Below are 24,568 nucleotides of genomic sequence, written 5' to 3' on the forward strand. Positions count from 1 at the left end.
TTCCGGTTCTCCCAGCATTTTCCTCCTCCCTGTTTTCTTTCGTCATCGTGGGTGGGAATTGTCGCCTAAGTGCTTCCGGGTTGGTGGATGACCTTGAGTCCTCAGGAACGAGATGGCGGTTGTCTGGAGGCTGAGTGCCCTTTGCGGTGCCCAAGGAGGCCGAGGTGAGGGGTCTTCGCACCCTGAGGTGCTTAGCACAGCCTCCAGCCAGGGAAGGGGATGAAAGTGAGGACTCATCTGCCGGGTGGGAGGTCTCTTGAGGAGAAGAAAATCCCGAAATCACAGCAATGACCACTGTAGTCTAGGGGTCCAGATGTTTACCGAAACGTGTATTTCACTTGCTGTGAACTGAGTTGACGGAATAATCAGGAAGAGCGCTCGCTCTGGAAGTTGCAGTCCTGATGAGGCTAATCCACATAGGAGTTCTGTTTTCTCCCCGTTTACTGTCCTTAGAATGCTCCCCACTGGCTCCCACCCTGAATCGGGAAAGAGGGTTAGGCGCTTGCCCGTTTCTTCTGGAGTTGGTGTGTTTGGGTGTGGGAGTGGACGAGGGGATCAGTTCGAAAATCATTTAACCTGGGTATTTGTTCTACCGCAGGCACTGTAGTAATGCTAGGATACAAATGTAAAGGAAAACGTAGTTCCCACTCTCAAAGAACTTTCACTCTGATGAGGAAAACACTGTCGTAGTAGTCCAGGCAAGATGGGGTCCTGAACTAGGAAAGTAGCACAAAGAAAAGAAGATTGTTTCAAGAAATGTTAAAGAGATATGCCAACAGGATTTGGCGATTGAATTTAGGGGTAACGTCTCTCATGACTTCCAGATTACTGAGTTAGGTTAAAGAATGCCTGAGGTGTCATTAAATAAAGTAGGGAACATGCAGATGTTCCCTAGTCTAACTTCAGAGTAACCCCAGTGAAATAGATGGTATCATCATTTTACAGATGAGATGTTATTCCCTATTTAGGGTTAAGTAGCTTACCTATGGTCCTTTAGAAAGTTTTCAGTCCTGTTAAAGGAGGCGTTCTTATGATCATCCTACTCTTTCCTCAGCTCTGTTGCTGCGAACCCCAGTGGTCAGACCTGCTCATATCTCAGCATTTCTTCAGGACCGACCTATCCCAGAATGGTGTGGAGTGCAGCACATTCACTTGTCCCCCAGGCACCATTGTATGTTCTCTCCATTGCTGCTGCTTTCTGGGCTCTAGCCATCTTTACCTTCACTAATTGTCATGCCTTGAGCAGGACTTCCTACCTGTAGGGGGGACTCTTGTGTCCAACTCTGTCAAATGAAGACCTAGTTTACACCTTTGGGCAGACTAGTGCCATTATGGTTGAATGATGCCATTTATAATCATAGAAGACCTTCTAGCCTAAGTCTTTAAAATATTTTTCTTTTTTTTTTTGAGACGGAGTCTCGCTGTGTTGTGCAGGCTGGAGTGCAGTGGCATGATCTTGGCTCACTGCAACCTCCGCCTTCTGAGTTCAAGCGATTCTTCTGCCGCTGCGTCCCGAGTAGCTGGGATTACAGGTGCCCACCACCATGCCCAGCTAAGTTTTGTACTTTTAGTAGAGATGGGTTTCACCATGTTGGCCCGGCTGGTCTCAAACTCCTGACTTCCTCAAACTCCTGACCTCAGGTGATCTGCCCACTTCGGCCTCCCAAAGTGCTGGGATTGCAGTTGTGAGCCACCCACTCCCGGCCCACTAACTTACATTCATAAGGTAATTTGTTCACTTCACTGAACCAAGACTGCCTTAATTCTGTAGCAATAGAGCAATTCTGTATTTTATCCATCTTCTTGGATCTGTCTTCTAATCAATATGTAGGCATTGCGATACCCTTTTGCTAAAATACTTCAAAAAACAGAGATAAAGACTTCAAAAAACAAAGATAGCTTCTCTCTTAACTACTATTTTAATATTTTACTTCCTTTGTACTCAGAGTTATATCCTATATGTATACTGTCTGTCAGTTTGGGTTACTGTGTGGCATATGTTGAACATGAAAGATGTGTTTCTCACATCGACTTTTATGAATCTGGTCCTTTCTGTAGCTGGTTCCAAGGCTGCGTCTCTCCACTGGACTAGCGAGAGGGTTGTCAGTGTTTTGCTCCTGGGTCTGCTTCCGGCTGCTTATTTGAATCCTTGCTCTGCGATGGACTATTCCCTGGCTGCAGCCCTCACTCTTCATGGTCACTGGCAAGTATAGCAATTCCAAGTATAGTTGTCTGCTCAGTTTGTTTGCTGTGAGCTTGTCTTATGTATTATATATGAGAGAGAAGTTAATTGAAATGCTCTAAATTTGTTGAAAACTTTAAAATATATATAAAATATGTATATGCCTAGATTTATATATCCACCTGCCTATTCAATGTCTTTCAATTCGATTTCCATATCTAATAACATTTTGAATGTAGCTTGTCAAACTGAGTTTCTGATCTCTCCTAATCTGTTCCTCCTGCACTCTTGCCCATCTGAATTAATGGCATTTCCAGTTTTCTGTTTGTTCAAGTCTAAACCTGGTAAGCTCCAAACTTGGTCATTATCCTTGACTCTAGTAGTAGTCTCCTAACTGGTCCCCATTTGTGTCCATTCCCAACACAGCAGACCCAGTGATCCTGTTAAAATGTTAAGTCAGAATAAGACATTCCTCTTCTCAAAACCCTATTTTTTCTGTTCATGTTATTCAAAGTCAGAATTCTTAGAGTTGTCTGCGGACTCTACATGATTGAACCTCCCTCTTTCTTCCCTCATTTTTAGCTGCGCGCACTCTCTCATTCACACGGGCTTCCTTGAGATTCCTTGAACATGCCAGGGACATTCTAGGTCTCAGGGCTTCTCTTACTGCTTCTGCCTGAAACTCTTTTTCTAGCTATACACTTGGCTTGTTCCTTCATCTTCTTCAGGTCCTGAATGTCATTCTCTCAACAAAGCCTTCCCTAACCACTTATTCAAAATTGCAGTTTCTGTCCTACCATTCCTTATCTCTCTTGCTTGTTTTATTTTTCTCAATAGCACTTACTACCTTCTAATATACTACATCATCTGTTTATTATTTTGTATAGTAATTGCTTCTTTGCATTTTGTTTTATCACCCAAATGTATGTCCCTAAATAGTATAGTTTATTCTTGCCTCTTAAAAAAAAAGATACATGTGGGTGGGTTATTTTGTTGTTTTTACTGTGTGTGTTTGCTGTTGTGCCTCTAGAACATAGAACTACTGTCTGGTACCTGACATATAGCACTCAGTAAATACTTGCTGAATGAATGAGTATACAGCATCTGTTTGTTTGTTTATTTATTTATTTATTTTTGAGACAAAGTCTCGCTCTGTCACCCAGGCTGGAGTGCAATGGCATGATCTCAGCTCACCACAACCTCCGTCTCCCAGGTTCAAGCGATTCTCCCTGCCTCAGCCTCCGAAGTAGCTGGGATTACAGGCGCGTGCCACCAGACCCAGCTAATTTTTTTGTATTTTTAGTAGAGATGGGGTTTCGCCATGTTGGCCAGGCTGGTCTGGAACGCCTGACCTCAGGTGATCCACCTGCCTCGTCCTCCCAAAGTGCTTGGATTACAGGCATGAGCCACCGAGCCCGGCCTATTTATTTATTTATTTTTTGAGACAGGGTCTCCCTTTGTCATCCAGGCTGCAGTGAGGTGGCATGATCTCGGCTTACTGCAACCTCTTCCTCCTGGTTCAAGTGATTCTCCTGCCACAGCCTCCTGAATAGCTGGGATTACAGGCAGACACTACCACGCCCAGCTAATTTTTGTATTTTTAGTAGAAATGGGGTTTTGCCATGTTGGCCAGGCTCGTCTCGAATTCCTGACCTCAAGTAATCCACCTGCTTTAGCCTCCTAAAGTGTTGAGGTTACAGGTGTGAGCCACCACGTCTGGCCCAGCTTTTGTTTATTTTATCTGGTATAGTTTGTATGACTTTCTGTGTTATTGAACCTTCTAAAATGAGGGTAAACAACTCAAGGTTGGGTTCCTTGAGTTGTTCTTTTTAAGTTTTGCAGGAACAATATGTTGTCATTGTGGGGAGTATGGAGGCGCTTTCAGATTGTTGAAACTGGAAGTACTTTGGAGAGTGTCTTAACCAACTCTTTTATTTTACAAATGTGGCAACTAAGACCCAGGGAGGTTAAGTGACTTGTCAGAATCATTTTCTTTTTTTTTTTTTTTTTTTTGAGACGGAGTCTTGCTCTGTCGCCCAGGCTGGAGTGCAGTGGCCGGATCTCAGCTCACTGCAAACTCCGCCTCCTGGGTTTACGCCATTCTCCTGCCTCAGCCTCCCAAGTAGCTGGGACTACAGGTGCCCGCCACCTCGCCTAGCTAGTTTTTTGTATTTTTTTAGTAGAAACGGGGTTTCACCGTGTTAGCCAGGATGGTCTCGATCTCCTGACCTCGTGATCCGCCCATCTTGGCCTCGCAAAGTGCTGGGATTACAGGCTTGAGCCACTGCACCAGGCCTAGAATCATTTTCTAGCTAGTGTTAAAGGTTTTTTTTTTTTTTGAGACAGAGTCTCACTCTCACCCAGGCTGGAGTGCAGTGGTGCGATCTTGGCTCACTGCAACCTCTGCCTCCTGGGTTCAAGCAATTCTCATGCCTCAGCCTCCCAAGTAGCTGGGATTACAGGCACGTACCAACACACCTAGCTTGGTTTTGTATTTTTGGTCGAGACAGTTTCACCATGTTGGCCAGACTGGTCTTGGACTCCTGACCTCAAGTGATCCTCCCACCTTGACTTCCCAAAGTGCTGGGATTATAGGCATGAACTGCCGTGCCCAGCCTAAAGGGGTTTTAATTATCTAGTTTTGTAGGACTAGTTAGGAGAATGAGTTGTTGTTGATGTTGTTTTTTAACCACATAGACCTTTCCAAATAAAAGATGCCAGTTGCATATGAAATATTAGATCACAAGTATAGTAAGTAATATTTCTCTAACATGTGATCCATCTTGAAGGAGCTGTCTATAATTGTGCTCCACTTCCTCAACACTGAGTCTCTTTTAACCTGTATTAATTAGGGTCTTATCCCAACTATGTAACATAGGTTATTCTTACCAAGGGCACTGAAGGCCTTCATCTTTCCAAATCCGGTTGTCTATTCTCTGTCCTCCACTTGCTTGAAGTCTCAGCAGCCTTCAACTCAATTAATTCTCCCCATAAGTCACTTTTCTTTGGCTTTCCAGATGCATAGAAGTCTCCTCTGCCAGATCCTTCTCCTCGTCTGACCTCGAGATGACAAAATCTTCCGGGCTGAGTCATGGCCTTCTTAATTTCTCCATCTGTACCCTCTTTCTAGGTGAGCTCAGATCTGACCTGTTTTTCTGAGCTGCAGACTTATTTATCTCATTGTCTAATTGACATCCACTTGGATGTCTGATAGTTATCCCAGATCTAACATTGGCCAAATCACTCTTTTTTTCCCCCAAATCTCCCTTGATTTCTTCTTTAAAGCCCCCTTCTCAGTTAAAGCTATGCTCAAGCTAAAATTCTTAGGAGTCATTCTACATACTTCTTTTTGTTCTTACCCCACATCTATTCCCTAAGTTCTGTTCTTTCTTTAAAAAATAGTCTGAATCGGCCAGGTGCGGTGGCTCATGCCTGTAATCCTAGCACTTTGGGAGGCCAAGGCGGGTGGATCACACGAGGTCAGGAATTCGAGACCAGCCTGGCCAGTATGGTGAAACCCTGTCTCTACTAATAATACAAAAATTAAGCTGGGCGTGGTGGCACCTGCCTTGTAGTCCCAGCTACTCGGGAGACTGAGGCAGAAGAATCACTGGAACCCAGGAGGCGGAGGTTGCAGTGAGCCGAAATTGCGCCACTGCATTCCAGCCTGGGCAACAGAGTGAGACTGTCTCAATAAAACAAAAAAACAAAACTCTGAATCAGGGTGGGGGGGAAGGGGATGGAGAGCATTAGGATAAATACCTATTGCATGTAGAGCTTAAAACCTAGATGACAGGTTGATAGGTGCAACAAACCACCATGGCACATGTGTACCTGTGTAACAAACCTGCACATTCAGCACATGTATCCAAGAACTTAAAGTAAAAGGGAAAAAAAAAAAAAAGAAAATAGACATTATTACAAAAAAAAAAATAGTCTGAATTGTCACTTTACACCCTGTCACCAGCCTAGGTTAAGCCTACAGTCTCACCTAGGCTACTTCAGTTGCCTTCTAACTAGTTTCCTGTTCACCTGTTACTCTGGTCCCCCACCCACACTGTTCATTCATCATACTACAGCAATAGTGACCTTTTAAAACGTAAAATTATATTCCTCCAAAGTAGATATACAGATGGCCAATAAGCACATGAGAAATTGCTCAGCATCATTTGTCATTAGAGAAATGCAAATCAAAACCACAATGAGATACCACCTCACACCCCATTAGGATGGCTGCAATAAAAGATGGACAGTTGTAAGTGGTGCTGAGGACTTGGAAAATTGGAACCCTCATGGTTCTGTTGGGAATATAAAACGTTTCAGTCACTTTGGAAAACATTCTGGCAGTTACAACACAAAGTTAACCTTAGAGTTACCATAGACTTGGCAATCTACTTTTAGGTGTATACCCAAGAGAATTGAAAACGTGTCCACACAAAGAACTTGTATAGGAATGTTCAGAGCAGCATTATTTATAATAGCCAAAGAGTGGAAACAATCCAAATGTCTGTCAGTGGATGAATAGCTAAACAAAATATGGTGTATTCATACAATAGAATATTATTCAGCCATACAAAGGAATGATCTATTGATAAATGCTATGACATGGATAAACATTGAAAACATTATGCTAAGTTGACACAAAGGCCATATATTGTATGGCTTTTTTTTTTTTTTTTTTTTTTTTGAGATGGAGTTTTCCTCTTGTCATTCAGGCTGGAGTGCAATGGTGTGATCTTGGCTTGGCACGAACCTGCAGTCTCGGTTCACCGCAACCTCTGCCTCTCGGGTTTAAGTGATTCTTCTGCCTCAGCCTCCCAAGTAGCTGGGGTTAGCATGCGCCACCACACCCGGCTAATTTCGTATTTTTTTGTAGAGACAGGGTTTCTCCTTGTTGGTCATGCTGGTCTCGAACTCCCAACCTCAGGTGATCCGCCTGCCTCACCCTCCCAAAGTGCTGGGATTACAGGTGTGAGCCACCACACCCAGCCGTGTATGGGTTCTTTTACATGAAATGCCCAGAATAGGCAAATCCATAGAGACAGAAAGTAAATTTGTAGTTGGGCAGTGGGCTAATAGGTAGAGGGTTTCTTTTTGGGGTAATGAGAATGTTCTGAAATTAAATAATGATGATTGCACAACTCAATATACTAAAAAACCACTGGATTTTATACTAAAAAGGGTGAATTTTTTATGGCATTTGACTTAGATTTCAATAAAACTGTTATAGAAATGGTAAAATTAGGTCACTCCTTACCTACGTCACTCCTTGCTTAAAACATATCAGTGGTTTCCTATTATATTTCATATAAAATTCAGATTCCTTATCATGACCTTCAAGACCCTATGCAACTGGCCCCTGCCTTCCTCTGATCTCTGCTTCACCCGTGTGCTCCAGCCACACAAATCTTACTATTCATTAGAGATGCCACTTTTGTTTGGGTGTTCTCATTCATGCCTTCCTTTCTAAAGTGTTTCTTCATAGTATATATATGTTTATTTTTTCCTTCTCTTTCACTAGCAAATTCCATAAAGGCAGGGATGCTATCTCACTTACTATACTCCCAACATTTATGACAGATTCTGGCACATAATATCTACTTAATAAATTCTTTTTGAATTAATTAAAAATACTGTAGGGTTTTAGTTATTTTTAGTTATTGAGGTGAGAGGATCACTTGCAGCCAAGAGTTCAAGACCAGCCTGGGCATCATAGTAAGACCGCATCTCTAAAGAAAGAAAAAACAGACCAGGAGCGGTGGCTCATGCCTGTAATCCCAACACTTTGGGAGGCTGAGGCGGGGGAATCACAAGGTCAGGAGTTCCAGACCAGCCTGGCCAATATGGTGAAACCCTGTCTCTACTAAAAATACAAAAATTAGCTGGACGTGGTGGTGGGTGCCTGTAGTCCCAGCTACTTGGGAGGCTGAGGCAGGAGAATCGCTTGAACCCGGGAGGCAGAGGTTGCTGTGAGCCAAGATCGTGCCACTGCACTCCAGCCTGGGCGACAGAGTGAAACTCTGTCTCAAAAAATAAATAAATAAATAAAAAACAATTAGCCGGGCATGGCGTCCCAGCTACTTGGCAGGCTGAGGCGGGAGGATCACTTGAGCTCAGGAGTTCGAGGCTGTAGTGAGCTATGATCAGGCCACTGCACTCTAGCATGGGCAACAGAGTAAGACTTTGTCTCTAAAAAAAAGATTCACTAGAAACAGACTTACTGACATACACACACAAAAGGCTATACAGAATCCCCTAAAGAAGCAAACAGTGCACTGGAGTGGCAGATGGATGGCAGTGACAGTGGAGTGGCAAATGGAGACATTGCATTTGAACTTGACAGATTGTTTTTTTGCAGCCAAGTTATCTGTGTAGTCTCCTAATTTCACTGTGATTTTTCATTGATGTTATGATTTTTTTCTTTTTCTTTAGGGGCCTTGGACAAGTTGTTACTGACTATGTTCATGGGGATGCCTCGCAGAAAGCTGCCAAGGCAGGGCTTTTGGCACTTTCAGCTTTAACCTTTGCTGGGCTTTGCTATTTCAACTATCACGACGTGGGCATCTGCAAAGCTGTTGCCATGCTGTGGAAGCTCTGACCTTTTTGACTTCATACTTTGAAGAATTGATGTATGCCTCTTTGCCTCTGCTTTGTCATGCCATTCAGCTCACAATAAGGAAGAAATAACAGATAAGTCCATTTGTGGACAGCCTTTTTCTCTTAATAATCTTAATCTTAAGATTATTTTCAGAATTTAATCTTTGAGGAAAAGGTTTGAGAGGAATTGTGTCTAAGAAATTGTGAGACTGAGTTCTGTATTCTGGTGAGTTAATGGGGTTGCCTCCCAGCTTCTCATAAGACTCACAGTATAACTAAACATGATATATGAGCTTTTGCCTTTTAATTTATCAATCTCTTGAAAATAATCCAGCTTTATTACTATTAGTATATGATCAAACTTCCATATTTGCCCTGGCAATAATGGACAAAGGGAAATACTCTTAATTCATGAATAAAAACTTTGCAGAAAATTAGACAGTGTTTAATTTTTGAAAACTTCCCTCTCTAGTCAGTAGATACCACCTACTGATGGTTACGTATACTAGGGAAATTTTAAAATTAGGAAATGCTGACATCTCACATTATAAATTTCTAAATCCTAGGAAGAAATGCTTGGAGTGCTTCTGAATGTAGAGGAGTTCCATTTTAGGGCAAGTTTCCTCTTGTAGATGTATCAAAATATTTCCAATTCTAAACTGAGATTTAATTCTCAAATGTGTTCTACTTGTTCTAAAACAAATATAAAACTCTTAAGTAATAAATTGTTATTTTCGCACAATGGGAATCTCTAATGTGAAAATGTATTCTATGAAGATAATTTTTTTTAAAATAAAATGTTGTATAATAAAAATGTCTTCTCCGCTTTTATAAGTTAGCTATCAGTAGTTTTATTCATTAGAATTTGGTGTCTGTTGCATCCACAGCATGATTACAAAATTGTGTGTTTAAATTTCCTTCTGGGTAGCTTAGCAGTTAGGTAAATCAGACACAAAGTACTGGAAAACAAAAAGGACTTACATGTAATAGGCAGAAATATACCAAGTATAAGTAGTTTGGTATAAATAGAGTATTTAAGTAGGAATAAGAACTATGTCCAGATTATGGTGTTCTGTGAGTACCAGCCTTTGGAATTCAGATTATATTCTATGTGTATTTAGTCTGGTCTAAGAGTTGAGTGTAAGGCATGATGCTTGCTTCTAGCAATATGGAGTAACTGGGACTGAGCACATTTCACTCACCAAGGACCTTAATGGGAAGCTGAGGCAAAGGAAGCGTATGTGTTCATGAATGTGTACTAGGGGTTAAAGACATGCTCTCCTTAATGTGCCTGTGGTCTTGTAGGAGACTCAAGTGAGTGTGCATTAGGGTTTAGGAAGAGGTGATTAATTCTGTTTTGGGGTGGGTAAAAGGTTTCAAAAGGGGGTGATGCCTGAATAGCAGTGGCACACCAACAGATGGTGGTGGGACCAGTCCACCCTGGTGGGAGAGAATATGTAAACAATATTGACATTGTTGAGAATTACTGGTGCTTGATGATGAGAAAAAACAAATTAACTAAAAGTCAATTTTATTGTTTTAAAATTCTTTCTAGACAATGGATCCCCTCCCTACCTTGTAGTGTCATTCCTTCCCCCACCCCCGCCAGCCCTCAGTATACCGCTGCTGTAGAGTGGAGTGATGAAATGGAATCTTCCATAAAGTCAAAATGGGGATGGCAGTGACTCTGGATAATATGGGAATCCCGTAGCTATCTCCAATACCATCAGATCTAATACCATCAGATCCTAGATATAGAAGGCTATCTAGTACTAATAAGCTTCATTAGATGGTGAACGGAGAAGTTGGAGTGGAGGCTGGTTCGGCACTGCCTGCCCCATGTCCCAGCTGGTTTGGTCATTAGGATGGAGCTGAGCTGCCTTTGGGAAACCAGTAGGTTGCTATGAGCTGCTGGAAAATGAGGCAAGATTCCAGAATCTTGTGGCTCATGCCTGTAATCCCAGCACTTTGGAAGGCTGAGGCAGTAGGATTGCTTGAGGCCAGGAGTTTAAAACCAGCATGGGCAATATAGCAAGATCCTGTCTCTACAAAAATACAATAAGACAAAAAAAAGCCAGGCATTAGCAGTGGCATGTGCCTGTAGTTCTAGCTACTTGGGAGGCCGAGGTGGGAGAACTGTTTGAGCCCAGGAGTTTGAGGTTACAATGAGCTATGATCACACCACTGTACTCCAGCTTAGGTGACAGTGAGACCTTGTCTCTTAAAAAAAAAAAAAAAAAAAAAAAAAGGTCAAGGGCTAACAGCAATAGCAGTTTCTGATGGTAAGCAGGACATGATCAGAACTGTGCTTTAGAAATAATTTAGGTACCATTAGGTGGGTTAATAAGCTAGAGGCAGAAGGACATGTGAGGGGATAGAGAAAGAATAAAGGGCCTGAACTTTGAGAGTAGCAGTGGAGGTAGGAGTCAATCTCCAAAGGTATTGTAGAAGTCAAAAACATTCATTCATTTGGTAGATACTAAGTACCTCATGTTATCAGCACTGTGCCAGGTACTGTGGATAAAGATAAAATTTTACCTGTCTTTGAAGGGAATTCATAGTCTAATTGGGGCAACAGTAGAATGACTGCAATACGGTGTAGTAAGTGCAGTAATGGTGAAGTACATCATGTGCTGTGATGTAACAAAGGGTGCAGTAAGGATTTGCCTGCAAGTTTCCTGGAAGAGAAGATTTGTAACCTGGGTTTTGAAGATAAGGAGCTGACAGTGGCCGGGAAAGCTGGGGTGAGGTGTAGGGTTGACTGGAGGATGGCAGATCAAGCAAAGGATGATACGTAATTTGGCATGACCCAGCAGAGGGAGGGACTGATTGTAGAGGATCTTGTATGCCATCATAAGTAATTGAAACTTTATTTTTATTTTTATTTTTTATTTTTTGAGACAGGGTCTGGCTCTGTGGCCCAGGCTGGAATGTAGTGGCGTGATCTTGGCTCACTGCAACCTCTGTCTCCTGTACTCAAGACATCCTTCCACCTCAGCCTCTTGAGTAGCTGGAACTACAGGCACATGCCACCATCCCTGGCTAATTTTTGTGTTTTTTGTAGAGATGGGGGTCTTGCTCTGTTGCCCAGGCTGGTCTCGAACTCCTGGCCTCAAGTGATTCACCCACCTCGGCCTCCCAAAGTGCTGGGATTTCAGGCATGAGCCACTGTGCCAGGCCTGAGACTTTATCTTGACAGCAATAAGGCGTCACTGAAGACTTAATTATGCAAACAGCATGATCCGATTTTTATTTTAAATAGGTTTTGCTGACAGCTATGTAAAGAATGGATTTGCGGGAGGTAAGCATGGAAACAGATTATTTTAGTGACCCACAAAAGAAATAATGAATTGTGAAGGCAATTGTAGGTAGAATGAAGGAGAGAACAAATGTAAGAGATATTTAGAACTTAGAATCAATGAAAGTTATACTAAGATGTGAAAGTTTGAGGAAGGAAGGAGCCTTTGCTCAATTTTTTGTTGCAAATAGGTGGATGGGAAGTAGTGCCATTAAAGAAAAATGTTGAAGGAAAATTAGATACGGCAGTGGAATCAGTAACTACTGAAGTTTTGGATTTGTGAGACAGCTAGGAAGAGAGAGAATTTGTAGACTTCTCTTTTTTTGGCAATATGGCAGACTCAATTTTAGAAAGTATTTACTTTCTAAAATTATATATAATAATATAATATGAAGCCTATTAGAATGGTAAATAAGAACACCTTTAAAAATATTTCATTTATTTATTTGGGACGGAGTTTCGCTCTTGTTGCCCAGGCTGGAGTGCAATGGCGTGATCTCGGCTCACTGTAACCTCCGCCTCCCGGGTTCAAGCGGTTCTCCTACCTCAGCCTCCCAAGTAGCTGGGATTACAGGTGCCCACAACCACACCCAGCTAATTTTTGTATTTTTAGTAGAGACGGGATTTCAGCTATGTTGGCCAGGCTGGTCTCAAACTCCCAACCTCAGGTGATCCGCCCACCGTGGCCTCCCAAAGTGCTGGGATTACAGGCCACCGCACCCAGCCAAAATGTATTATTTAGTTTGCAAAAAGAAATCCTCTGGAGCCTTACCAAAGTAAGTCTACAGTTAAGGAGGTAAGCAAGTGCTTAGGGTATCAGTTACCCCAAGAGCATCTACTAAGCCCAGGTGACCCAGAGTTCTAGTCGTTGTCTTCTTCTTAATATACACATATATTTTGAGACGGAGTCTCGCTCTGTCGCCCAGGGTGGGGTGCAATGGCGCGATCTCGGCTCAACGCAACCTCTGCCTCCCAGGTTCACGCCATTCTCCCACCTCAGCCTCTGGAGTAGCTGGTACTACAGGTGCCCGCCACCACGCCCGGCTAATTTTGTTTTTGTATTTTTAGTAGAGATGGGGTTTCACCATGTTGGCCAGGATGGTCTTGACCTCCTGACCTCATGATCCGCCCACCTCGGCCTCCCAAAGTGCTGGGAATACAGGCATGAGCCACTGTGCCCAGCACTTATTATTATTATTATTATTATTTTGAGACAGAATCACGCTCTGTTGTCCAGGTTGGAGTGCAGTGGCATGATCAAACTCACTGCAGCCTTGATCTGTGCTCAAGTGATCCACCTCAGCCTCCTGAGAGTAGCTGGGATTACAGACTTGTACCACCATACCTGGCTAATTTTTTTGATTTTTAGTAGAGATGAGGTCTCACTGTGTTGCCCAGGCCGGTCTCAAACTCCTGAGCTCAAGTAATCCACCTGCCTTTGCCTCCCAAAGTGCTTGCATTATATGCCTGACCCACTGTGCCCAGCCAGATTCTAGTTTTAAGAAGGTGGCACATAGGCCAGGAGCAAAGCTTTGGGCTCAAACCAGGGAGTTAGAATGAAGATTCCCCTAATCCAGGAACCATAAAGAGTTTTACTCTCAGAGAAAGGGTGAATTAGAAAAAATGATATTTTGCCGGGCGCAGTGGCTCACACCTGTAAATCCCAGCATTTCGGGAGGCTGAGGTGGGTGTATCACCTGAGGTCGGGAGTTCGAGACCATCCTGACCAACATAGAGAAACCCCGTCTCTACTAAAAATAAAAAAATAAAAAAATAAAAAAAGAAAGAAAAAAAGAAAAAAATTAGCCAGGCGTGGTGGGTGCCTGTAGTCCCAGCTACTCAGGAGGCTGAGGCAGGAGAATCGCTCGAACCTGGGAGGCAGAGGTTGCACCATTGCACTCCAGCCTGGGCAACAAGAGTGAAACTCCATACTCTGCAAAAAGAAAAAACGATATTTACCTGAAAAAGGAGAGAGCAGAGCAGTGTGTGTATCTTGCCTTGGCTCAGGTTGGAGGAAAGAGTCTCTTCTGAGAATATGTGGCTACGAGCCAGTCCTCATGCCAGTTTGGAGTCTGAGTTCAAGTTATCTGCATATCTAAAAAGGTTACATGCTGCAAATTTAACTTTGACCTAGGTTTGTAGGTCATGGAAGTCAGCACAAATCCTCACCAGAGAGAGAATGGTTACCCCAACACACGCTTCAAAAATCCCCATGAAGTTCCAGTGAACGTGAACTGTCAGCAAAAATCACAGCATAGGAACGTCCTGAACAAGAGTCAGCACAAACAAACAGAACCATACCCACAAAGAATTCAGACCTGGGAATTTTCAGATACACATTATAAACATAAGATGAGATATAAGTCTAAATATAAGTCCGTTTTCTGATCAGAGATCAGAAAGTCTTTGGAGAGAGTGGTATACACTTGATGTTATCGCCTCAATCCATAGAATCTTAGAAATTAGATATCTACTTAGGAGAGTTTTCTCCTCTGGACACCTGATAATGAGTGTCAGTGGGGCTGAATGTTCAGTTTCTGAGGCCTAAGCACCACTGTGAAGCATGTATCCATGGCTATGGGCCTAGAGCTTCAGAACTGTGTCTATGAGATTAAAATACCCCAAATGGTCATTTCCAACGTGGTTCTAAGTCTAACTTTCATCAGTGTCTCTTTTTAAACTAGTCTTCCAGGCCAGGTGCGGTGGCTCACGCCTGTAATCCCAGAACGTTGGGAGGCCAAGGTAGGCAGAACACTTGAGGTCAGGAATTCAAGACCAACCTGGCCAATATGGTGAAACCCTGTCTCTACCAAAAAATACAAAAATTAGCCCGGTGTGGTGGCATGCGCCTGTGTAGGCCTAGCTACTTGGGAGACTGACATGGGACAATTGCTTGAACCCAGGAAGCGGAGGTTGCAGTGAGCTGAGATTGACCCTGCTTGGGTGACAGAGAGAGACCCTGTCTCAAAAATATAAATATAGGGCCTGGCGCAGTGACTCACACCTGTAATCCCAGCACTTTGGGAAGCCGAGATGGGCATATCATGAGGTCAGGAGTTCGAGACCAGCCTGGCCAATATGGTGAAATCCTGTCTCTACTAAAAATACAAAAATTAGCCGGGTGTGTTGCCACACGCCTGTAGTCCCAGTTACTCAAGAGACTGAGGCAGGAGAATTGCTTGAATCCGGGAGGTGGAGGTTGCAGTGAGCCGAAATGCGCCACTGCACTCCAGCCTGGGCTACAGAGCAAGACTCTGCCTCAAAACAAAACAAAACAAAACAAAAACAAACCAAAACAAAACAAAATAAAAAACTAAGAAAAAGCTCTAGTCTACCAGAAACGTTATAAACTATTATTAACAAGTTTTTTTTTTTTTTGAGATGGAGTCTCCAACTCCTGACCTCAGGTGATCCACCCACCTCAGCCTCCCAAAGTGCTGGGATTACAGGTGTGAGCCACTGTGCCCGACTTACATTTAGTCTTCTTGATCTAGAGTATTTCTCTATCTGTTTTAGGGTTCTTTTATTTTTTTCTAAATGGTTTTATCATTTTTCTCTGAGTGACTCTTTTATTACTAAATTAGTTTATTTCCAATATGATCTTTCTATTATAAATGGGATTTTAAAAATTATGTTTTCTAACTTATATCACTTATATATTGAAGTAAAATTATTTTTTTTGGTTGTATGTAATATTTTGCAATTTTGCAGAATTTACTTCTTTACTTCTTTGTTTACTAATTTACTTCTTTGTTGATAAATCTTTCGTCTCAAAAACTTTTATTATATACAAGCCAGGCATGGTAGCTCATGCTTGTAATCCCAGCACTTTATATATATATATATATAAAATATATATAAGAGAGAGAGAGAGACAGAGAGAGAGAGAGAGAGAGACCTAGACCACAAGGGGAGATTTGGATAAACTAGTCCTGAAGTATCTCTTTCTTTCCACTAGGGGGAGAAGATTTCCTGCTTCTTATCCAGTCTCTTCTTCAACGGAGGCTGCACCCTTTTCCCCAACTCCAAAAAAAGAAAAATCACACTTAAGAAAAATCACACTTACTACAGCTGATATTTTTTTTCTTTTCTTTTTTTTCTTTCTTTCAATCACATGAATTTCAAAAAACTATTGGAAGAACTGTCTAATTCTCACTTCTGTGTGAAAAAAAAAAAGGAAAGGGAAAAAAATTTTTTAAATCAAAAAACTATTGGGCAAAAAGTTTGGGGAAACAAACCAGAATTCAAGTGTAACCCTGGTGTGATTTAGATTTAGGGGAGAGAACAGGGAAAACCTTACTAGGGCTCCATTTTTAAAAAATCACAATTCCTCATGTAGTAGATTAGCTGAGACTAACAGAAAACCAGGAAATAGAAGGGAGATGCAGCTTCAGCAGAGCCTAAGTACACCAAGTGAAAAATGACTAGAAACTGGGAATGAGGCTGGGACACATGCACACGACCCTGCCCTCCAGATAGAGATTTTATTTGTTTTGACTCACTGATTGAGACAGGGTCTTGCTCTGTCACCCAGGCTGGAGTGCAGTGGCACAATCATGACTCACCGTAACCTTGAACTCCTGGGTGCTGGTGATCCTCTTGACTCAGCCTCCCAAGTAGCTAGGGCTACAGGTGCACACCACCACACTGGGCTAATTTTTGTATTTTTTGTAGAAAGTGGATCTTGCTATGTTGCCCAGGCTGCAGATACAGATTTTAAAGGAAGATTCAACCATCTAGCTATCAGACAGAAAGCAGAACCAAAGGAAATCCTCACTCACTCTGCTTGGTAGCAAACACTGAATGTGAATAGCTAGCACCCTGTTCAAAATTGAGCATGGAAAAAAAGAAAAATCAGTGTGGGATGTATTAAAAAAAACATATAAAACAAGTGAAAGAAAAAAGTATACCAGAGGTTCAGAAGTTTTGCATAGGTCTAAATGATTTTTTGTGGAAGCCAGAAAAAAGTTCTAGAAAATTGTTGGGTATCTTAAATGGAAGTGAGGTAGGCATGAGCTCTGTAACAGAAGAAGATGAATGTAGGCTGAGATGGAAGATAAACTAGATGTGATGAAAGAGGAAAAAGAAAAGGAAGGGTTGAAAGGAAGTGAAAAACACAGGATAAGGAGTAAAAAAGCAAAATTAATTCTGTCGAAATAAAATTAGCAAAGAAGACAAATGTAAATAAATTTCTCAGGCCAGGCATGTGGCTCATGCCTGTAATCCCAGCACTTTGGGAGGTCGAGGCAGGCAGATCATCTGAGGTCAGGAGTTCAAGACCAGCCTGGCCAACATGGTGAAACCCCTGTCTCTACTAAAAATACAAAAAATTAGCTGGGCATGGTGGTGGGCACCCGTAATCCCAGCTACTTGGGAGGCTGGAGCAGGAGAATCACTTGAACCCGGGAGGTGGAGGTTGCAGTGAGTGGAGATCGCATCATTGCACTCCACCCTGAGCAACAGAGCAAAACTCCGTCTCAAAAAAATAAGTAAATAAAAATAATAAATAAATAAATTTCTCAGATGCAGAGGATAAAGATAAAGACCAAAAAAAAAAAAATGCTTACCAAAAGGCAAAGATGTATATTCAAAAACATTCATCAACATTGTTACTTCTGATAGAAAAGAAAATCGAATCAAGCTAAATGTGTAACTAGAGGACCAATTAAATAAATTGTGGGATATTCATATACATAAGGTAGGTTTCCTTTTGGCTACAAGCAGAAGAATACACACCCACTATCTTCCATTAAAAGAGCGCTACCACAGAATCGCTCACAGAAAAAGATGTCTGGGTAGGCAGGTCCAGTTTTGATGCAGCTGTTAAGGATGTCATCTCAGACTAAGGTTCTTTCTGCCTCTCTGTTCTCATCCTCAGCATATTGGCCTGTCACTTTTAGGCTTGTCAATTTGTGGTCACAGTATGGCTGGAATGGCTTCAAGTACCACATTCTCCTTTGATTGATTCAAAGGCAGGAAGCAGGGTTACAGGTAGGGCAGTAAAAGCCTTGGTCGTCAGAACATCTTTTTCATCATTCCCTGCAGACTTCTTTTTAGAGTTCATTGATCACAGCTGGCACTTTTGGCCACCTCTCTCTGTAAAGGCTAGGGAAAAGAGTGTCTGCTGTTCTCAGTCTCTGCGTTAATAAGGGAGAAAGGGGCTGGGGATGGCCTCTGGGTGGTCAACAATATAACATGAGTACTCCATTGCTATTAAAAATTATGTACATCAATCTTTGCATCTCTAATTATTTCCTGAAGATAGAGTCTTGAATAGGAATTTCTAGGTAAATCATCATGAGCCTTTAAAAAGTCCTGGTTATGTCATGCAGTTGATTTCCAGAAAGCCGATACAATTAGATATGTGTCAATATGTGGATTGACATATCTCCTGATGCCCGCACCAGTACTGAGTGAAAAACTTTGCTGAGGGTTCCTGTTTATCTGAACTTAAAAGGAGCACATGCATAGAACAAAGAGCCAGCATTTGTTAAATAGCAAAGATAAGCTCATCGAAACTAAGATAAAACAGGCCAGGCACGGTGACTCACACCTGTCATCCCAGCACTTTGGGAGGCCGAGGTGGGTAGATCACTTGAGGCCAGGAGTTTGAGACCAGCCTGGCCAACACGGTGAAACCCTGTCTCTACTAAAAATACAAAAACTATCAAGGTATGATGGTGCACACCTGTAGTCCCAGTTACTCATAGGCTGAGGCAGGAGAATCGCTTGAACCTGGGAGGTGGAGGTTGCAGTGAGCTGAGATTGTGCCATTGCACTCCAGCCTAACCAATAGAGTGAGACTCTGTCTTAAAAAGAAAATTAAAAAAAAAAAACAAACCTAAGATAAAGTAAGAATGTTTCCTGTCCTCCCTCATTTCTGTTTAACAGAGACACTAACCATAGAATCATTGGATTTTTAAAAAATGAGGAACAAATATAGGGAAAAAATAACAATACAGCAGGATTTTTGGATGACATGATCATAATTAGACAATGCAAGTAAAAAAAAAAAACAAAAACCTAAAAATCTATTAGGGGAAATAAGAGGGGAGTGGAGAAATATAAGAAATGAGATAAGCAAAATGTTGATAATTGTTGAAACTGGATGATGAGTATTTGTGTACATTTTAAACTTTTTATAATAAAAGTTGTTTTTCCAATCTTATTGTATGAAAATATAAATAACATAAAATTTACCATCTTAGCCATTTTCAAGTGTACAATGCAATGGTATTAAATACATTTATAATGCCATATGACCATTACCATCATCCAGCTCCAGAACTCTTCTCACTTAGCAAAACTGAAATGCTGTACCCGTGAAACACTAACTCCCCATTTCCTCCTCCTTCCGGCCTCTGGCAAACACCATGCTACTTCATGTTTTTATCAATTTGACTATTCCAAGTACCTTATTTAAGTGAGATCTTACAGTATTTGTCTTTATGGGACTAGCTTCTTTTTTTTTTTTTTTTTTTTGAGACGGAGTCTCGCTCTGTCGCCCAGGCTGGAGTGCAGTGACCGGATCTCAGCTCACTGCAAGCTCCGCCTCCCGGGTTCCCGCCATTCTCCTGTCTCAGCCTCCCGAGTAGCTGGGACTACAGGCGCCCGCCACATCGCCCTGCTAGTTTTTTGTATTTTTTAGTAGAGACGGGGTTTCACCGTGTTAGCCAGGATGGTCTCGATCTCCTGACCTCGTGATCCACCCGTCTCGGCCTCCCAAAGTGCTGGGATTACAGGCTTGAGCCACCGCGCCCGGCGGGACTAGCTTCTTTCACTTAGCATAATAAATATGTTCATCATGTTGTAGTGTATGTCAGAATTTCCATCTGTATCGGTCCGTTTTCACGCTGCTGATAAAGACATACCCGAGACTGGACAATTTACAAAAGAAAGAGGCTTACTGGACTTACAGCTCCACATAGCTGGGGAGGCCTCATAATCACAGTGGAAGGCAAAGAGGAGCAAGTCACATCTCACATGGATGGCAGCAGGCAAAAAGAGCTTGTGCAGGCCCGTTTTTAAAAGCATCAGATCTCATGAAACCCATTCACTATCATGAGAACAGCAGGAGAAAGACCCCCCCCCCCCCATAATCCAATCATCTGCCACGGGGTCCTTCTCACCACAGGTGGGAATCATGGGAGCTACAAGATGAGATTTGGGTGGGGACACAGAGCCAAACCATCTCACCATCTGTTTGTTTGTTTGTTTTGTTTTGTTTTGTTTTTTTTGAGACGGAGTCTTGCTCTGTCACCAAGCTGGAGTGCAGTGGTGTGATCTTGGCTCACTGCAACCTCTGCCTCCTGGGTTCAAGTGATTCTCCTGCCTCAGCCTCCCGAGTAGCTGGGACTACGGGCATGAGCCACCACGCCCAGCTAATTTTTGAATTTTTAGTAGAGACGGGGGTTTCACCGTGTTGGCCAGGATGGTCTTGATCTCTTGACCCCAGGTGATCCACCTGCCTTGGCCTCCCAAAGTGCTGGGATTATAGGCATGAGCCACCGCACCCAGCCTTTATTTTTATTTTATATATATATATATATATATATATATATATATATATATATATATATATATATTTTTTTTTTACCAACACAAATATTTTAAAAAACCATATACTTAAAAGGAAGTTCAATTCATATCTTTGGTGTCCTGAATAAAGGAGTGGCACTTTCTGTTGTCCACCAATTTTCCTGTTTCTAATCTGAATATTCTTTCCTAAAAAGATGGATAAGGGCCGGGCATGGTGGCTCATGCCTGTAATCCTAGCACTTTGGGAGGCCAAGGTGGGCGGATCACTTGAGGTTAGGAGTTTGAAACCAGCCTGGCCAACATGGTGAAACCTCGTCTCTACTAAAAGTACAAAAAAAATTAGCTGGGTGTGGTGGTGGGCGCCTGTAATCCCAGTTGCTTGGGAAGCTGAGGCAGGAGAATTGCTTGAACCTGGGAGGCAGAGGTTGCAGTGAGCTGAGATCATGCCACTGCACTCCAGCCTGGGAAACAGAGAGAGACTCTGTCTCAAAAAAAAAAAAAAAAAAAAAAAGATGGATGTGACCGATGGTTAACATAGTATTAAAGTTGCCTCCTGGGCCATGACTCAGCTACATCGGTGGCCCTGCTAAATTTGTGGCCAGGGCACCTCCTCCCTTTCCCCTAAACTGGTTTCATCTCCCTCAAAGCTACTACTGAAGAATTAGGGGTTTATTTGGCATGGGTTTATTCCTTCTTGTGACTTAGAAGCTTGGAGAATTCATTACTTTTTAATTTAGTTTGTTTTATCTAACAAGTTTAGTAGATCAAAATATTCTTCTGGCCAGGTCAGGGTCTAACCACTGTAGGATATCTTCAACTCAGTGTACGTTTTAACCAAAACATAGCATCTCAGCTAAACATGATCAATGTGGGCCTCTATTGTATCTTTTTCCAAGGTAATATGATCCTGACAATATTCTCTGGAAAAATTTCACTCATAGGCCAACCCATATTTTTGTTTTTCCTCATTCCCACCCTCAAAGGTAATATAAATGCAAATAGAATTTAAAAGAACCTTCTGTGGAGAGGAGACATTGCCATTTTCCGTGAGGGACAGAAGCCCAAGTTTCTAAGTTAGTGGACACAGTTGGCAGAAGTATGAAGTTTTAGTTGTGAAGTTTCCTTTCTTCTCTCTCTTCACATCAATGTACTCTGCTTGTCTCAAATGTGTTGAAAGCCTTATTTTCTGTACTTTATATCTCTCACAATGTCATCTAAAAACATTAATTGGCATTACAACATTAATCTTGCTTTTACATAATTTTTAAAAATTAATTTTTTTTTCTTTTGAGACAGGGTCTTGCTCTGTTGCCTAGGCTGGAATGCGATGGCACAGTCACAGCTCACTGCAGCCTCGACCTGGGGCTCAAGCCATCCTCCCACTTCAGCTTCCCAAGTACTGAGACTACAGGTGTACACCACCATGCCCGTCTAATTTTTGTATTTATTTATTTTTTTTTGTAGAGATGGAGACCATATTGTGTCGGCTGGTCTCCAACTCCTAGGCTCAAGTGATCCACCTGCCTCAGCCTCCCAAAGTGCTGGGATTACAAACCTGAGCCACTGCGCCCAGCTGTTAATCATGCCTTAATACATGCGCATCTTCCCCGTTTCCTGTGTTTGCTTTCACATGTCCACTGCTCCTACTGTGAAGATGGTACATTCATCAGTCATAGCTTAATGACACCACCTTAAAATTTGCAAATAGATTCATATACATCTTATTATTCATTCACTCATATATTAAAAAACATTTAAGTGTCTACTATGTACCAGGCACCGCGCTGGGTCCTGGGGATACAGAGATGAAAAAGACACCAGGAGGCTGGGTGTGGTGGCTCGCGACTGGAATCCCAGTACTTTGGGAGGCCAAGGTGAGTGGATCACTTGAGGTCGGGAGTTCACAACCAGCCTGGCCAACATAGTGAAACCCATATCTACTAAATATGCAAAAACTAGCAGCGCATGGTGGTACATGCCTGTAGTCCCAGCTACTTGGGAGGCTGAGGTAGGAGAATTGCTTGAACCCCGGGGGGCAGAGGTTGCAGTGAGCCAAGATCGCGCTTGGGTGACAGAGCAAGACTCCGTCTCAAAAACAAACAAACGAACAAAAAAAACACCAGAAGCTCACAGGCTTGATGGAGAGGCACATAAGCCAATAAAATGTGTTCAGAGCAAACTTATGATAATGGCTTGGTTTCTAAAGAGACTTTTTTAAAAACTGGGAAGTAAGTATATTGACTAATGGACACTGGAATTGTGTTCATTTGACAGTGTTATTGTATGTGTGCATAAAAAATGAATACATTTGTATTTTGGCTTATGTCCTATGTCTTAAGAGCATGACCAGGACTTAATCTCTAATATGGGTAACTGGACAAATGTAAGGTTGTGACCCTTAAATTTGAACCCCATGTGCATTCCCCCCTGGTAATCCCATCAAGGCTCAGACAAGCAGGAGAGTCTGGTCTGGTCCGTCGACTGCCCCCTTTCTCCTTCTCAACATATAGAACATCCCATTGGTCACAAATGCTGCATAAAGCAAAGATTGCAAAAGCTCAAACTTTTTTCTTTTTTGCTTGCGTTGATGTTGTAATTAACACATAGGAGCTGAACTTTTTCCTGTGCTGACTTGTAATTTTGGTATCATTCGTGGAAACGGGTTCTAATGGCATCAATGTTATTTCCTGGGCAATAAATATCTCATATAGAGAAGTGAGTCATAGACCCAGTGAAACTTATGAACCAAGATTAGTCACGCGGATAGTGGAACTGCTTAACATCAATATAACTTTCTCTTCAGGTCATTTCCCACAAAATTGGGTGGAAAAACCCACTCCTATTGCTCAATTGGGCCGTTGCAACGATGAGCTAAATCAATTGTACTCTGGCAGTACTGTAGTAATAGCTGTAGTTTAAAAAATCACGGTAGTTAATCCACTTTGTTTCAAACTCTTCTATATGCTTTAAAAGGTATGAATTGGCTGGGCACGGTGGCTCATGCTTGTAATCCCAGCACTTTGGGAGGCCGAGGTGGGCGGATCACGAAGTCAGGAGATCTAGACCATCCTGGCTAACATGGTGAAACCCCGTCTCTACTAAAAATTAAAAAAAAAAAAATTAGCCGGGCATGGTGGCGGGCGCCTGTAGTCTCAGCTACTCGAGAGGCTAAGCCAGGAGAATGGGGCAGACTTACCTCCTGAGAAAGTCAACTGTGTCCACAGAGCTGTCATCTTGAGAACCCCTGACTGAACTAATAGTGAGACATGAGCTTGTTTTTTTTCAAAGGAACTCTTCAGTCTAAATGTTGCAGCAAGTGGAAAACCCCTTAGACCTTCTCGGGACATCTGTGACCCTAGCTCCTAGAGTGACTCTTCCAGGAACAACCAGTCTGATGGTGATAGGGGCATCTTTTGGCCTCAACTGGCAAACAAGCTTGAGCCTCTCTTTCCCTCTCTTCTGACGCTTAGACTCACATAGGATCCTGCATACCTAAGGGGGATGAAACTGGACTCGTGGGTGGGCGCTGAACATTAAAGTTTGGGAGGTGAGGGTGTGTGCAGTTGGATATTATAATTACCTGAGTAATGATTTATACACATAAGGCAAAAATAAGAAGCTTAATTCTTCCTGTTAAAAATAAAGGATGCCGGGCGTGATGGCTCACGCCTATAATCCCAGCATTTTGGGAGGCCGAAGAGGATGGATCACGAGGTCAGGAGTTCAAGACCAGCCTGGCCAAGATGGTGAAACCCCGTCTCTACTAAAAATACAAAAAGAATTAGCTGGATGTGGTGGTGGGCACCTGTAAACCCAGCTATTCGGGAGGCTGAAGCACAGAATTGCTTGAATCTGGGAGGCGGAGGTTGTAGTGAGCCAAGATGGCGCCACTGCACTCCAGCCTGGGAGACAGAGACTCTGTCTCAATAAATAAATAAATAAATAAATAAATA

General features: G+C 42.4%; 1 protein-coding gene across 5 annotated transcripts; it reads left to right on the forward strand.

Moving 5' to 3' along the window:
- The first annotated feature begins 28 nt into the window (after positions 1 to 28).
- SDHD (succinate dehydrogenase complex subunit D) lies at positions 29 to 24,180 on the forward strand. 5 transcript variants are annotated; one of them, XR_003115531.1, is made up of 8 exons: positions 29 to 164; positions 1,055 to 1,171; positions 2,059 to 2,203; positions 8,615 to 8,968; positions 19,506 to 19,513; positions 20,478 to 20,488; positions 22,286 to 22,290; positions 24,155 to 24,180. XR_003115531.1 is itself a non-coding variant. In XM_025355170.1 (5 exons), exons 1-5 carry the CDS (start codon positions 113 to 115, stop codon positions 4,630 to 4,632), a joined length of 429 nt encoding a protein of 142 aa, XP_025210955.1. In that variant the 5' UTR covers positions 89 to 112. The 5 variants fall into 5 exon arrangements, 4 of the variants coding, with proteins under 4 accessions (XP_025210954.1, XP_025210958.1, XP_025210957.1 ...); XM_025355170.1 differs by lacking the exons at positions 8,615 to 8,968; positions 19,506 to 19,513; positions 20,478 to 20,488; positions 22,286 to 22,290; positions 24,155 to 24,180 and adding exons at positions 3,346 to 3,386; positions 4,559 to 4,632 and having other exon boundaries at positions 89 to 164; XM_025355169.1 differs by lacking the exons at positions 19,506 to 19,513; positions 20,478 to 20,488; positions 22,286 to 22,290; positions 24,155 to 24,180 and having other exon boundaries at positions 8,615 to 9,593.
- The last annotated feature ends 388 nt before the right edge of the window (positions 24,181 to 24,568 follow it).

Source organism: Theropithecus gelada, chromosome 14, assembly GCF_003255815.1.
Source record: "Theropithecus gelada isolate Dixy chromosome 14, Tgel_1.0, whole genome shotgun sequence".
NCBI classification, from domain to species: domain Eukaryota; kingdom Metazoa; phylum Chordata; class Mammalia; order Primates; family Cercopithecidae; genus Theropithecus; species Theropithecus gelada.